The sequence below is a fragment of the Phalangium opilio genome, unplaced genomic scaffold, assembly GCF_054372755.1.
Source record: "Phalangium opilio isolate 3A_F unplaced genomic scaffold, DU_Popi_V2 ptg000002l_1, whole genome shotgun sequence".
Lineage (NCBI taxonomy): Eukaryota > Metazoa > Arthropoda > Arachnida > Opiliones > Phalangiidae > Phalangium > Phalangium opilio.
The window spans coordinates 1,138,253-1,154,687 of record NW_028324144.1 but is presented as its reverse complement, the minus strand read 5'-3'; the positions used below and the strand labels follow the sequence as shown (position 1 = coordinate 1,154,687).

At 42.3% G+C, this 16,435-nt stretch overlaps 2 protein-coding genes across 2 annotated transcripts in view; one reads left to right on the top strand and one right to left on the bottom strand.

The window, feature by feature from the left end:
* LOC149718146 (KH domain-containing, RNA-binding, signal transduction-associated protein 2-like) overlaps positions 1–4,435 on the bottom strand; it is a 69,526-nt gene extending 65,091 nt beyond the window's left edge. The window contains exons 1-2 of the mRNA XM_089869019.1: positions 4,421–4,435; positions 3,784–4,326 (exon numbers count right to left, since the gene is read on the bottom strand). Of these exons, the coding sequence (XP_089725145.1) occupies positions 3,784–3,916 (133 nt within the window). The 5' untranslated portion in view covers positions 3,917–4,326; positions 4,421–4,435. The remainder of the gene's footprint in view (positions 1–3,783; positions 4,327–4,420) is intronic.
* Positions 4,436–4,832: 397 nt separating this feature from the next.
* On the top strand, positions 4,833–16,331 carry LOC149718145 (uncharacterized). The gene is made up of 3 exons (XM_089868847.1): positions 4,833–5,028; positions 10,794–10,989; positions 11,102–16,331. The coding sequence occupies exons 2-3, from the start codon at positions 10,807–10,809 to the stop codon at positions 15,707–15,709; spliced, it is 4,791 nt and encodes a 1,596-aa protein (XP_089724973.1). The 5' UTR covers positions 4,833–5,028; positions 10,794–10,806; the 3' UTR covers positions 15,710–16,331.
* Positions 16,332–16,435: the final 104 nt, after the last annotated feature.

Below are 16,435 nucleotides of genomic sequence, written 5' to 3'. Positions count from 1 at the left end.
ACGAGGGACAAATGTACTCAACTTTATACCCTAAAAATAAATGTCTATTAACCTAAACAGAGTAGCTAGCTAGCAATCTCGTTTATTTGCACGGCGATAATCTCATTACCTTTAAACTAAAATATGGGCATGCAGTATAGGGCCAAATAAATGGCCAAAGATGGTTGTATGGGTGATGATAACTCATTTTAAATTCGGTATTATATAACAGAGTAAAGAATTGTCGTTGTAAAATTAGTCGCCAGTGTTTTTGGTTTTTGGGACGTGGGTGTATTAAGGGTCCAAGTACCGCGGCGCTAAGACAGGCCGCACCAACCCTCTCTCTCTTAAGTTAAATCAAGCTCATTAAGAAAGCTTTGACACAAACCGACAAGCGGAACGACCTCGATAGACATTATACACAAAACATTGTTTGGTTTTTTTTAAACAGTAATCTTGGCTTAGCATAAACACGCTATAGACCATTTAATTAATTCCATAAGAGAAGTAAACACCACAGAGGTGGGGGAGGTCACCTTCTTGGGTTATGTCTCTGGCGCCAAGAAGCACCGCAAGAGGCAGTGCGAGTTGGCTACCCTCAAACCGAAGATGGCAACAGAACACCAGCCCCTGTGAGTTGGTTTCTCCGCAAGTAAATAATGGAACGGTCTATACTAGTTTTCCGTCGGGTTTCCCCGAGAGACTGTGGAAAGGATAGCAGTTCAGTTCAAATCAGTACTCGACTAACTCGATGGACTGACAACACCATACTGAAATTCGAGATGGAAAGAACGGAAAACAATCATCCGTGAGACTGCAGACTAAACTTATACTCGTTCAATTCACAAGAAAAAGCGTTTAGGCTTAGCTAAAAGTAAAAACAAAACAAAGCAGCTAGGGACTAAAGACGGACTGATTTCGGGGTTGGTAAAGGTAAAGGTACGAGGGGGTGTTCGCGTTCTAAATAAAAATAACAAAGTCCTTTTAAAAACTGTTCCAATCAAGCTTGAAACGTATTAGACGAGTGAGCGAGAGTATACAGTCTCTCGGTTGATGGTTGCTGACACAAAAGAAAAGATTGAAAGAAAGAAAGAAGAGGCGAGATTGCCTTACAGATAGAATAAGAAGAAGAGATGGAGAGAGTGAGTGAGAGACAGAGTTAGAATGATGCCAGCTAAATTTATAAATTTCCGTGGGACGATCAAATCGGACCGATTGCAAAAGAGGATAATTTCATTGCAGCCTAAGCCAAAGTGACTACGAAAGAGGCGCGGATTTGATTTATATTCCATTAAAAGAAATAAGATTGGGGGTTAATTTCAGTTGGACTTTAAACGCGTCTAGAAGGAACTCCCAAGTTGAAAAACGCGCGCGAGAGTTTCTTTCTCTTCCTCTCTCTTCGGAAAGTGCCGAGTAGAGCGAAAAGACAAATCCCTTCTTCCACTCGGCGAGCGCAGCGCGATGTGGTTATTTTTAAAAAAACAAATTCCAACCGATTGCTTCAAAGCGAGCGAAGAAGTACAGTTACATTACACCACCAGCACGGGCACCATCACGAGGAACGTGTTCTCGCATACAATGTATATATCATAAGTTTATAAGATATGTTCCTTCCATAAGTTTGTAAATTCTGGTAACTTAGAAACTGGAGCTTGTAATTTTGAAGTGAGTGAGGTAGGTCATAGATTCAGGGTAAAGCGAGGGAGGCCTGGTGAGTGGGGCGCTGCTGTCAAATTTGGGCTTAGTAATGCAGACTAAATAGGACCTAGATGGAAGTCCAGTTGCAAAATAAACTGCACCGAGTGTAGGACTTCAATTCTCGCTTCCGTCGTTCTCCCTCGAACTAGCTCGAGCTGTAAGTCTCTCAGTAGCATTACGAACTTGTATAGCTAGTGTCATACTTATGGAAGGAACATATCACTTATAAACTTATGATGTATGTATATATAGCGGCGCGCCACTAAGTACTTGAAATACAATTCAATATGGCGCCCGACGAACGAACGAACTCAAATCTCTAATCTGACAGGAATCAGGATATAATCATAAGGGGTATGCATGGTGGTGCTGCTGGTATAGTGGCTTGGATGGATATACGCGTGTCAATGTACTGGTTCGATAAATTCAACAAGGATTTCTTTCAAATCAAATTTTCGATGAAACTATAATCTGACATACTGAGGCTTAAGTCTGTCCATGCTGCTGTTGGTACGTTTAAAATAAACATTCGACAAACGGATCTAATCGAATCGAACTATACAGGGTGTAGTCGAAAATATTCCATGACATTTTGACCTAAGGGTCACCGTTGTCGAGTGTTTTACGAACTAAGAAACCGAGAGACAATCCTAATTTAATTCAGGAGCCAACCCTAAAACACCCCATCAAATCATAACTCTTAAAACAGCGGCCCGCCCTTGTGGTAAAATTCCATGGATACAGAAACACCCTGTATATAATCTATGAAGAGTTTATAGAAAATTGACATAAGAAACATCTTAATAATAAGTGTGACACTTAAGATGGAAATTTTTGATTGAAAACGGTACTAGATTTGTGAAATCTCTAAAACCATATTACTCCTGGGAGGGTGTTTACACCTATAGGCTCTGCAGCCCTTCATAGCCTACTCGATCACGCGCTTCACGACGCAAGCTGCTCGCGCTATAGAGAGCTTTCAGATGGATAGTAGTACGTCACACCTTCCCAGGTCTTACCGGCGCTGTTCTGGTAGCCATATTTGGGGGGGGGGGGGTGGTCTCAACTTCATTCCTGCAGTTTAAACCCACCAAAATGGAAGCGTAAATTATGTCACTGAAAGCTCTCTATAGTGACTCGCGTCGTGGAGCGCGTGATCGAGTGGACTATGCCCTTTAGGGGGTGGCTTGATCTACTTCTATTCTAAGCTAGTTTTGATTGGGGAATAAAACTAAACAATTTAACTTGGGTCCTCGAATAACGTTCATACTTACGTTGTTTTGTTACTTATGGCAGTGGTGGTGGTGGTGGTAGGATTACGAACGTATTTTGATGTACTTTCGGAACTTACAATAAATATTGAGTTTGTCCGATACGAAACGGGAGCGAACCGAGAATATAAACGGTGTGGGGGTATAGGTGGTGATGGTGGGATAGGTTGACGTTTGTTTTCGACGGCGGGCGCAGCGGAGGAGAAACAAGGATTATCTTTGTTCGAATCCAAAGAGAGATTTGTATACATTTTATGAAATCCGAAAGCGCTCGCTTAGCTCTTAAAGGGATAGGGACAAAGTGCGTCAGAGACTCCGCTTGAAATAAAACGACGACTCCGAAGTGCATCACCGTGTTATATTCAAACAAATGGTACCATTTGTATTTACTGTGTTTTACGGTGTTTAAAGTGGACTTTGACAGATTGTCAAGACTAGCTAGCGATTTTCTTCCCACCCCTCTCTCTAAAAGGGGATGAAGGGGGATGGGGGGGACCAGACATTCCTGTCCTGCCTTTTCCATATTGAAACGGATTAAAACTATACAAGGCAAAAAATTCCACCTTCATTCAATGCTTACATTCTTTTTAAATCGGAAATATTGGATTTGTTATTATTTCAAAATCAAAATATCACTGCTCCTTCGCGAAACAAGGAGTCGCGCGACAATGTCAAGAAACAAAGAAAAACGCAGAAGAAAACAATTCAACTAAGAAGCGCGTCATGGACTGGGGGAAGTATCCCACCCCTCTTGCCCTCTGATACGAGAGTGTAAAGTACCCTACCCCTTTTATCAGTATTATTGGAGTAAATAATAGAATTGGGTGGTATTTACCTTGTTCGACGGACATCCGGGTGTAATCTTGAAGATTTGATTTGTCGATGATGTTGGTGACGTCATCTTCGTGGTAACCTCTGTCCTCTTCGTCAGCCATGGTCACGACGCGGTTGTTCAAAGAGCCGGACATACGACTGTCCCAATATCACTTCTCTCGGTTTAAGATATTACAAACGAACGACGGAAACGCGACTATGATTGGACCGGTTTTCGTAACGGTGGATCGCCGCCAAGCACGTCGACCGTTCTTCGGGGCTCCGAGCGCCGACGACGAATAACCGTAGAGCGGCGTACGAAAATCCGTTATATAAAATCTTCACTGGCACACTCAACTCTCTCGCTCGCTCGCTGGTGAATGTAACGATAAATGCTAGCAGAAGAAGGAACACCGCGGCAGGAGTACGTCCACGGCTTCACAAAGCGAAACGGAGACAGTGGTGGTGCAGTGCCAGAGTCGTCCCAGACAACTCCAGAAACCGGGCGCCGAGAAAACCCGGAACTACGCATGCGCCATCATTTCGCTACAATAAAAAACGGCACCTGTCAAAAGAAAAGAAAATTACATTTCTTAGTTAGGCCTAATAAAGTAATATTTATTCAATTAGGCCTAACTATGATTAAAACCAGAACTGACCCATCTCTCTCTAAGCAGGGGATATTTCCGGGTGAAATATAATCACCCCAATTAATTTTAAACGGGATTAAAGTAATTTTAAATCAATCTCAAGCTTATATTCCTCTCAAAACGATCAATTTACTATGAAACGTATAAACAAAAGTAAATTTAGAGTTTAACAACTAAAAAAAAATTCATTTCTTAAAAAAAAATGGAGTAATGTCAGCCGTTTAGGCTTAAAACCCTATAAGGTCTATGAGACGTTAACAGGCGTCGCTATTACACTAATCAAGCAGATTTACGCGGGAACATTTTAGCGGGAATGTCGCGAGACGTCAGCGACCTCTATTAACATTACTTGAAACTTCAAAATGATTTATTGAGCAGGTGGCGCCATCTATGATTAGTTAAGTCTAATTTATGCTCAAAATTGCGGAAACTAGTGCTGGGAATCGGCCCACTAGGGAAAAACCATAAAAAATGGCGGATGAGGGGGTGATGTTGTGAAAGTGTTAGTGACGATTTAAAAGGCTTCTAAACTGATTAAAGACATTAATCGTGACCAAAGTGACGTCATATTGCAATTAGCATCCGGCGCGACACTGGATTAAATAAACAAAGTCTGGGTGAGTCCCTTTGCACTGTTTTTGTAAATAAAAAAAATCAAGGTTGCTATAATCCTAGTCGGAAGACAATTTAGGCTTAAGAAAAGCGCGTATCAAAGGCAGGGATGAAAGTAAATAATTAGTAGACCATCATTTCACAATCTAAGTTTGCAAATTATAAAGTCATTACGTAATATAATTAAATTAAAAAATACCATAAATTAAATTATATAACTAATAAAACTAGTGTTGTCTTGAACCTCATTAATTGATAAATATAAATATTGAGAAATAAATAAACCGACTAGTTAACCTTTTGAACCCTACAATCGTGAACTCGACAGTAGGGTCACGGTGGGTTTTAAATTGATCCTTGACTCAAATAAAATATATATATTTATTGGATATTGATCGGAAGGCGGCGATACTAGCCCCCCCCCCTTCTATTTCCCCTCCCCCTATGCCCCCACCGACCTCAATACGAGAGAAAAAGAGAAACAATTAAAATTGTTGTTAGCGACGTTTTATAGATAAAAAAAGGCAATTACTTTGTTATTAACTTTGAAAAACAACAAAATGTGATTAGGTTAGCGTTTTATCAGCGTAAAACGCGCCACGAATGTATAAAATTATATTAAAACTTTAAAACCCAAAATTTGTATTAGAAGAAATTTAAATGGTAAAATGTAGGATCTTCTTCCTTTGCTTAGCTACAAACTCTTAAGTTCTCTTCGCCTTGAGAAATTTTGCCAATCATTCTATAAGATTAGGTGTTAGTTTAGGTTAGATTCGCGTAACTACGGGGTCAAAGGTTATTGAAACGGCTTTGTTTAGTTTAACTTCAAGTGAGGGATTTTGATCCTCCCATATCTTTGATAAACAACCAGTGGAAGAAGAAGAATCAACATCCTTTATAAATAGATTAATGGCAGAATAGCGCGTTCCAATGGCTTCTTTTATTACGCGAAACTATAACGGAGTGCCATTATCAGGATTTTATCTCTTAACCCAAAAACGCGAATTATCTTTTTAAAGACAATAGAAGTTTATTTACTCGAAGTAATCGATAAAATGTTCCGTCTCGAGTAAATTAACGCGTGTTGACCCTTAACAATGTCCAATAGTTACGTACTCGCGGAAGTTCATAAGATACGTTCCATAAGTCTGTCATTGGTTAATGAGAGCTTGTCACGAAGTGACGTAGGTCATAGATTCTGGGTAAAGCGAGGGAGGCCTAGTGAGGCGCTGTCAAAGGCTTAGTAATGCAGGCTAAATAGGAACTAGATGGAAGTCCTGCAAAATTAACCACCGAGTGTAGTCTCTGACTAGCTCGAGCTGTTAGTAGTCTCTCAGTAGCATTACGAAGTATAGGTAGTGTCATACTTATCACGTAACGTGTCTTATAAACTTATGGTAATCTTAATGTATTTAAAAGAGACACTGTCAACAATCTAGAATCGATGACCCGCCCCGCCCCTTCTTGCCCCATAAAATGGGTCAAACACGGTGGACACCGATCGAGGGGCTACTCACAAACCAAAAGAAATCCGAACCCCTCGTTATAACTTGATACAAATACAACAATAACAAGTCCGTTATTTATACCGGTGTCTGAATCAATAGCATAGGCGTGGCGTATTGTCTTTTAAATATAGCGTTTTCAAATTCACTTTTCGACAGTCAACGACGGTACTTGCTTGCTTTGGACAAGTCGATTCTTTTACCACCGCTAGAGAGTTTAAGCTAATCTTAAGTAATTCAACGCTCTAGTATTTGGCGCCAAAAAATAATAAGAGTTTGATTGAAACTTTGGTTTTTAAACGTAAAAGTATCTATTGCACCGCGGTACACGTTGAATGAGGCGCTTTTAATTAAACTCTCTCGACTTCATTGCACGCAACGACAACATTGTTGTTTGAAACGCCTCCCCCCTCCTCCCCTGCCTTCCTAAAGATGTCACAGGCCATTTCGAATGAGTATTTATTATCTCGGTATTATTAATGGGAAATGGACAAGTCGATTTGGGACTAAATTACTTTTCAGAGACATTATTTATTAGTTAGTTACTCAGGTATCTCTTCTCTCTCGCTCTCAATGGCGCCGCTTGCAGATGTTTTGAAATAAATAATTTCGTCGGGAGGGGGGGGGTCGAGAATGAAGGGGGGAGGGTGGGGCGCCGTTATATTAAATCTGCAAGCGTGTACTTGTACATTCGTTGGTACTAACGCTGCACCGCGGAGTATTTAATTCTGAAATATAAATACCCTTTCGACGCTCTCCCTAAGGCCTAAAGTTAAACTCGGAGTAAATAACGTTACTGCCGCGTTTACTTCCGCATTTTGTTTGATTTTGTTTTTATTGGTGTTGATGGATCGAAACCACAACCACGCACCGCGATTATTATTTTCAATTACTATGTACAAGTACCGTCAACACTCTCCTTTGCTTTTTCTCCGCTGTGAAAACAAAGTTCTAAATCTAACAGAAGAGCTATAATGGAATAATGTCTCAGGTCAGGGGTTAAACTTTCATATCGTATCGTCAGAGTCAGATAAGGGCTTCCCCGAGTACTTAATTCTTGGATCTCCTTATCCTGACCTTGGCCAATGACCATCACATTTAGGTCCGGCAATGTGGGGGAGGGGGTATTGTCATCTTAGGGCCCTCTTTTCTCATACGAGGGGCGAGTCACTTCAGGGTTCGTACAAAATTTTTGGAATTCCACAAATTTCCCTGACCATTTGCAATAACATACATGGGAACATATATGAAAACCAATCTAAATTCACTCGAATCATTTTCGCATGAGTTATTGTTATAAAAATAAGGCAACTATTTCGTTCATCTAAGTAAATCACAAATAACTGGAGCGAGGTTCGCGAATTTGGGGCTCTGGTCAAATCGCAGACACATTTTCTGTTCACCTTTATACTGTTATCCAGACTTTAAATCCTCCCCCCCCCCCCCAATATATTTTTCCCTGACATTTCCCTGACTTTTTAGCTAGCTCCATTTTAAATTTCCCTTACTTTTCACTGACCTTTTAGATCATTTTCAATAGGCCTTTACATAAAATCCGTATGTTGCCGGGGGAAAAAGCAGAGACGAAGGCTATTCTTCCCTCCCGCGAAAAGAAAATGTTGTCGGGGGAAAAAGCAGAGATGAAGGGCGTTCGTACCCTCCCGCGAAATAATTTATAGAAAGGCCTATTTCCCCAACTTTTTCAGGATTTCCAGGTCGTGTACGAACCCTGCACTTAGCGTAATCGGTGTACGCGACTGTACTAAAAAGGTATGGCGTAATCTTTAAGTTTCCTACCATTAACAGTGCTTAAATGATTACACATAATCAGTAATCGGTGTACAGAAACTCTGAGAGTGGTTAGCCCCTCTCTTTTATACGACAATTTTAGAACATTAAAAGTAAAGAAGAGCTCAGTGTCACTTGGTTCCGCAATTTCCCCTCACCTCAATGATGAATCCGCTATTGTTAATGGTATTTCCCACATAATTTAAATTACGTAATACACGGTTAAAAAGTCATCAGGGGTCAAAGGGTACGCTTGCCTTCAAAGCGCGCATTCGCTAGTTCTTCCTTAATAAAAAGGTACGGGGCAAATATATTATTTTCCTTTATATTGTATAAAAGTTTAATAAAGTTTTGGAGCGACCACTTTTACTATCGATTGACCTAGTAAGTTTTTAGGCGGGCATCGGAGCTTGACCAACGCGTTTATTTTAAGCGTTGTTTTCCAGCAATTTTAGATTGTTTAAAGAACTAAGATCGCGTTTCGAAATATTTTGCCTACAGGTAAACTTTTGGGCTTTTGGCCAGTCGTACAAAGTTCGAGTAATAAAAGCTAGACCTACTTAAAGTCAATTAATACTCTTATTCTTCAATTAAATAGGTACTTACGAGTTGAGATTTTGAAGTATTCATCCAACCCCCGTAATTATAAAAGCGGGTAATAAATAAAATAATGCCTATCCACCCCAATTTTGAAATGAACTATTCCATGATTAAACCCTAAATTGAAGTTTTTCGTCGATCGAAATATTTTTTAATAAAAAACACGGTAGTCTATTTTTGAACCTAATTCAATTTGTTTTCGTTTTTAAACCGATTTATTTCTCCGCATTTTTTTTTCATTAAAAACTGGCCTATTTTTTTAGTCCAAATATTATCATCATTATTATTTTTTATAAAAAGGCCATCTTTCTTGGTTATTAATTAGGGTACGCGTTTAAAGCAATAAAGGAGCATATTGGGCATACTTGGAAAGAAACAAAAAAATACCAATGATTTTCAATTGTGAGCATTGACCATTGTTACATGCTAATACATGGGAAAGTAAGTGACTTTATTATAGCGTAGTTATTGTAGTTTTGACCGCGACTTTCGTAACAATTACGCGAATTGAAAGTAGTAAAGTAAAATGGCATAAGCGAGTCGAAACAATTGTAGATGTTTCGTCGCGTTTTTGACGGATTATTTTATAGTCAAGATTCGTCGGGTTTTGGCGGATTTTGTAGTCAAGATTCGTCGGGTTTTGACGGATTTTGTAGTCAAGATTCGTCGGGTTTTGACGGATTTTGTAGTCAAGATTCGTCGGGTTTTGACGGATTTTGTAGTCAAGATTCGTCGGGTTTTGACGGATTTTGTAGTCAAGATTCGTCATATTTTGACCAATTTTGTAGTCAAGATTCGTCGGGTTTTGACGGATTTTGTAGTCAAGATTCGTCATATTTTGACCAATTTTGTAGTCAAGATTCGTCGGGTTTTGACGGATTTTGTAGTCAAGATTCGTCGGGTTTTGACGGATTTTGTAGTCAAGATTCGTCGGGTTTTGACGGATTTTGTAGTCAAGATTCGTCATATTTTGACCAATTTTGTAGTCAAGATTCGTCATATTTTGACCAATTTTGTAGTCAAGATTCGACGGGTTTTTGACGGATTTTGTGGTCAAGATTCGTCGGGTTTTTGACGGATTTTGTGGTCAAGATTCGTCGGGTTTTTGACGGATTTTGCAGTCAAGATTCGTCGGGTTTTTGACGGATTTTGTGGTCAAGATTCGTCGGGTTTTTGACGGATTTTGTGGTCAAGATTCGTCGGGTTTTTGACGGATTTTGCAGTCAAGATTCGTCGGGTTTTTGACGGATTTTGCAGTCACGATTCGTCGCATTTTGACCAATTTTGACTGATTCAAAGTACATTAAAGCCGTGGTTACACATGACATTTGAGACCATTTTCAACCGTTTTGGACAGGTCAAAATAGAACATTTTAATGTCAAACATATTGATATTTTATGAGAAATTGCAATTATTGTTTTAAAGACTAGGTTATGCCGTTCTTCAACGGTTTCTCGTCATTATTATTTAAAGCTACTGCCGTGTCGCGAATTACGGTTAATTTCTTATTTTTGTCGATATCCTACAGATATCACGGGGTCAATGTAATGGTCAGTTAATAGGGGACCTGTTGATTATCTCGCGTGTCTCGCGTATGGTCCAAGATACGTTTCTCAGCTGATCAAAGACTTGGTAGGAGGGGATAAGGGGCAAGCAAAAATGATTGGCCTATTTTAATATCACTGTTCTGGCAAGCTAACCCCCCCCCCTCCCGAACTCCCCAACTATTGCGCGAAACGTTACATTATCGACTGGTAGAGGATTGTTAAAGGCCGCTTGACCAACTTTCAGCTTATACGTACTCAAAGCAAGGGGGAAGCGAGCGTAATTGTGTCCCCGCGTTTATTTTGCATTTTTTTCTAATTGTCGTTGGTAGCGCGCAAGTGAAAATGCAAACGGACAATTGTAGTAGCGGGGACAATCGAACGTCCGACGTCGCAACGCCAGAGTCCACGATGGACACGGAGGAAGTTACTATGGCGCCGCCTTTACCGACGGAACCCGAGCTCAACAATCGTGCCAAGAAACCAAAGATGGATTCTAACGCGGCTGCGACAAACAACACCCATCAGGTATGGTATTGTTTGACCCTTTCGAAGTTAAGATAGATTTTTCGGTGCGCTTCCAAGCTCAGCGAAACGGTTGGAATCTAATTTCCGGTTCGGTTTGTTTTTCTCTCTTCAGAGTCGTAAGAAAAGTAGTCACCATTCGAACAAGTACTTGGATATTCGCCTTCCCGAAGGCGTCTCTTTGGAAGAGATGGTGCATTTCTGCGTGCGTTTACTGAACATTCGACGTCATTATTGCAAAAGTCGCAAGGCCAAAAACATCCTGGTCAACGCGATGCAAATATTAGACTCGACGGATGATTTAGATTTCGTTAATAAAAAATATCGAACGGGAATCGCTCAAACGGTCTTCTTTTGCGGGACTTACGAAGACTTTGTCGATCAAACGCGGGTCCCTGATAAAAATATCGCCAAGGCAACGCAAACTATCGAATGCCGACTTTCGGAAAAGCCCGCGGTTAAAACGACGGACGCTAATATACAGACGTTCCTTAAAAGAACCCTAACTAAATCGAATCAAACGGACATCCCTCTCGAAATCCCCGCGGTGTCGCGTACCAAGTCGAGCCCCGAAAAACGCGATAATACGTGTCAAACGGAACCGGCAATTGTCGTGGTGGCGAGTGAAAGAGTTACTAGCCCTCGCCAGCAAGTTCCGGATAGTACCAACCTAAACAACGCTCATTCTTCTAATCAGTCCAACTTCGTGTCTTTGGAAACCGAATACGACACGTTTCGTAAAAGTATTCTAGTCCCGGAAGAAGATGACGCGCGAATTGATTCGCCTACCGACGAAATAATAATGGAGGAACCGCCACCTCCACCGTCTCCACCACCACCACCACCACCACCGCCGCCGCCACCGAGGACGGCCGCCCCTCAATACGATAACAGAATCGCCCCCGATGACCCTCGCTTAGTTAAAATTCGGCGGGCCTCCGTCGAGGCGCGTGTCACCAGCGTGGCGGCTGCAACTGTTAGCCGTTCCGCTAGTTTGGACGGTGACTCGTGTCCCGTCATACCTCTAGAAAACCCCGACTTGAGCAGTAAACCCTGCGATCCTAGAATCGTCGTCTCCGATGTCCCCGATACACCGCCCACTTCGGCCTCTAAACCCAAGGGGTCCAGTAGACAAGCCGAATTAGCGAAAAGACAAAAATTGAAACGCCAAGCCAAGTTCAGTCGCAAGAAAGGCGATTGTAATTCCCCCAATGACAGCGAAATGACCATGAAAAGTTGTGACGATTCTTCAGAGCCTCCTTCACCACCCATTTTTAGGAAGAAAATTGGACCCAGGACGCCGCCTTTACCACCACCACCAACACCAACACCGCAACCAACACCGGAACAACAAACGGTTCTTGAAACGGAACCGGAAGAAGAAGAAGAAGAAACCTGTTGGAACGAAGAGATGCCCCTTCATAATGTGGTGGCGGAAAGAGTCATGGAGTGGAACGAGTCGTCGGACGCCAGATCAACCGCGCGAAACCCATCGCCTCCCAGAAATTCGACGCCCCCGCCGTCTTTGTTCTTTCTGGAGGAACACACGGGTGAAGTACCAGCTTTGCAAAAGACGCTTTACTCGGAAAGCGTGGTCACGGAGAAGTCGCCTTACAGTCTCGACCAGGTCGAAAAAGCTACGACGCCTCCATTAACGGTGCGCAACATCTATCCCGGACATACGAACGCCACGGACCAAGTCGAACAAGCCAGAAGCAATTCGCCATTTTCCATCGGAGATTTACCCAACTACGTCAACGCGTCACCAATGTCGATTCCCGAACAGTTACCGCGACTACCGCCGGAATTATTGACGCAAATACCCGAGAAAGTAGTACTAATCGAGACTCCGCGAGGACGAGAGGAAAAATCTTCTCGGCCGAAAGAGGAATCATCCGACTCAACGGATAGTTCCGAATCGTCGGAATCGGAAAGCGAAAGTAGTTCCAGTTCCTCGTCGGACGAGTCCAGAGAAAAAGAAAAGGCGTCATCTCGCGAACGGAAGAAATCGCTAGCCAGAAAGAACGCCGAAAAACAAAGGTTAGAAAAATACGAGGAAAGTCTTCGAGATAAACGTAAAAGAGAATCGAAGATGGAGTACAGTCGACACGACGCCCATAGACGACGTTATAAAGAAGAGATTGTCAGTGAGAAAAGGAGCAAACGCGACAACAAGAAATCGTCCTCGTCGCGCGAAACCAAGGAAAAGAAAAGAAGGTCCGTCTCAATCGACAACAAACGCCAAAGCAAAAGATTCGACTACAAATACGATTACGGGAAAGAGAAGGACGGAGGCGCCAATCACGGAGAGAAACGAGATTCTCATAAAGTTAAAAAGGCGGATAAAAAATCATCAGAGCGACACTCTGATAAAAAGGAGGCTAGAGAAGACAAGAAATCATCACCGTCCCATGATAAAAAGACAAAATCCAGTTCTCACGAGAAGAAGGACAAATCTAGTCACGACACCAAATCAGTCGACGGTCAAAGCGAGAAAAAGTCACCTAAAGATCGGAAATCGACATTAACCGAAATGCTCGACAAGAAACTCTCGGCTCTTCAAGAGAATGAAGATAAAAGACGCGAGAAGCCCGCTTCCGCTTCGGAACACGATCGAGCGGAGAAATCGGTCAAAGAGACAAAGGAGGAGCAGACCGTCGTCCTAACTAAGGATGAGGGAACGCTTAAAGCGTCAGAGGAAAGTTTGGAGATGGTTAATAAGAGTCAGGATAAAGACTCGGCTAAGAGTACTACGTCGGATGATGCCGAGAAAGTGGCATTAGCAACTTTGAAACTAACCATCCCCGAAAAGAAAACACCCGATAGAAAGAAACAAATGGAAATGTTCGAAAGGCGCATTTACAATAATATGAAGAAAATATCCGTTAAAGCACCCAAGAGAATGCCGGGAAAAACGAGCCCCATCAAAAGCGTCCAAGTATTGAGTCAGAAACCCCTAGTCGATTATCAAGAGGAACAAACGCCTCCCGATGATGCCACCCAACAACCTCAACCTCAACCTGAACAGATAAGCCAAAACGAACCTCAACCCCTTAGCAAATCACCAACCACCTTTGAACCTAACAAATTCAAAAATTCATTCATGCCTGAAGAATCTTTATCTCATAAAGCTCAATACCCGCCACTCTTACAGACTCAATTAGCTTACTCGTTTCAACCACCTTTACCACCATCGGATTTGCCGCCACCCCCACCCTTACCGGCTGATATTCCGCCTTTACCAACTAGTTCGCCGTCCCGTACTCCGCCTCTACCACCCAGCGAACCACCTCCATCTCCTTCTCATACGCCGCCATTACCACCACCGCCGCCTCTTATAGCTTCAGACGCGAATACCAACATCGACAACTTTCAGCAATTCTCGCAAGCCGCGCTATACCCGCAAGTTGATGGTAACGCGGCGGCCTACGGAGGATACCCGGTGGTTAGCAATAGCGGTGACTTCAACGCCTACGCTGGACACTTTCCTTTCGCTACAATGCCTCCTCCGCCTCCTCCACCAACCACGACCAATCAAGACGCGTCCATGTTCCATCATTATAATCCGTTTGGAATGACGCAACCAAACTACAATAAGAACTTGGCTGACCTATCATTCTTGACTACGCCGCCGCCAGTCCCTCAAAGTAGCGTCACCGACGACAAACCAGTGGCCGAGACAAAGACATTAGTGACCCATAGTACCCCTGCCGATTTCGCTACTTTCATAGCTAGTCAGACAAATTCTTTTCAAGTCCCTCCTAATAATCAGAGTGGCGCGGCGGCGGCTTCGATTAAAACACCCCAACCCGTTCCGCCCCCGCCACCCACGACGCTACCCCAAGAATTCAACTTCATGGGCTCACCATTCCAACACCAGAATTTCAAGGATGGCTTTTTACTTCCGGGCAAGGATATCAATAATGACTATACCACTTTCATGAACTCCATTCAACCTCAAGGAGTGCCTCCCCCGCCACCACCTCCACCATCACTCTCCATGACATACGCGACTAATTATCCGACTCAAATTCAAGATTTCGCGGAAGATCCTCAAGTAGAGGACAGTTTCGCCGCCAATCGTCACCAAGGCGCTTTCCCCACTTTCAATCAACAGGAAAATAATGACGCCAATAATAAGTCGCAGCAGCCTCTCCTTCCAGACTTTTTTCCCCAAATCAACTTCGCTGAACCTCCCCCCGGATTTTTCCCGGGGGCGCCTCCTCCCACGAACCCTAACCCTTACGGAGGAGGGGTCAAACCAGATTTCTTCAGAGACAATCGCGGCGGCGGAACAAAGCGGAACAATTCTTTCAATTTCCAAGAACGTGGCGGTGGCGGCGGCAACAACTTCTACAAGGACGCGAATAATAAACAGTCGGGGGGCTACAGGGGTCATTCGCGAGACAATAGAAGAGGGGGTCCTCGGGGTGGTCGGGGAGGCGACGGCAACTTCAGATCGCGAGGGGGTGCGCGTGGGGGACGATTTCGTGGTCGTGGTTCCTCTCACTTCAATAACAATAACAATAACAATAACCAAAACACCAGACACCATCGCCACCATCAAGGACAGTCAAATGGAGGGCAGCATCATTCCCAACAGCAAAGAGCGCACTTTGACTCTAATAGTTCGGACAACACTTATAATAACAGTTCCTTCAAATATAATGAACCCTCTTCATTAATGGGGGAAAATGGACTTCACCAAACAAAACAATTTTGAGTGGAATATAAAATTCACTACTAATTTGTGATAAAAGTTAATACAAAAGTGCCCGTTTTAACACGAGTTATACTACATTTGTTAAAAAGAAAAAGGCGCTCATAAAAAGGGCTTTCTATGATCCCTTTAATGATATAACTTCACTCCCTTTGTTTTCATTGATAATTTCCCGCGCGTCATTGGTTAATTAACGAATGAGACAAATTAATTTAGATCCTACTTATAGAAAAGTTACTTATTTCTCGCTGAAATGCTAATATATATGTATATATTGACATTGTTATATTGGATTTATTTTGCGATTTTGTCAGAAGTATATAAACTCTGCAATTATTGCCTGTACCTTTTCTACATAAAATAAAATGGTGGTTTATAGGCCTACCTCTGAAAAACACTTTTCCCCCTCCCCCACCCTTCCCTTCCACTTCTTAGTACTTTGTACGCGAATCTTTTTTAAGAAAAAAAAACTCGCCCTTTGTTCTTTGTGAAATGTTTTAAAAGGCGATTAAAAATACCTCGTTAGAAATGCAAAGTCGTCTTAGTACAAAAAAAAAAGATATATTGTTAAATGAATATAAAAATATTTGTCAGTTTTCAAATAAAAACAACTGAAAGAAAGAAATTTAATGTTGCCTCGTGTTATTCAGTTTCAGCCATTTCCTATCTTAATAGTATCTTTCAACATTAGGCTACGCGCCATTTCAAAAAGGTCACGCACGTGGCACG

What these genes read in the sequence shown, in the direction of transcription:
- LOC149718145 (XM_089868847.1), top strand. Translation starts at nt 10,807, where the DNA reads ATGCAAACGGACAATTGTAGTAGCGGGGACAATCGAACGTCCGACGTC. An exon ending in CGACAAACAACACCCATCAG is followed by an intron (nt 10,990 to 11,101) that starts GTATGGTATTGT and finishes TTCTCTCTTCAG; the next exon opens with AGTCGTAAGAAAAGTAGTCA.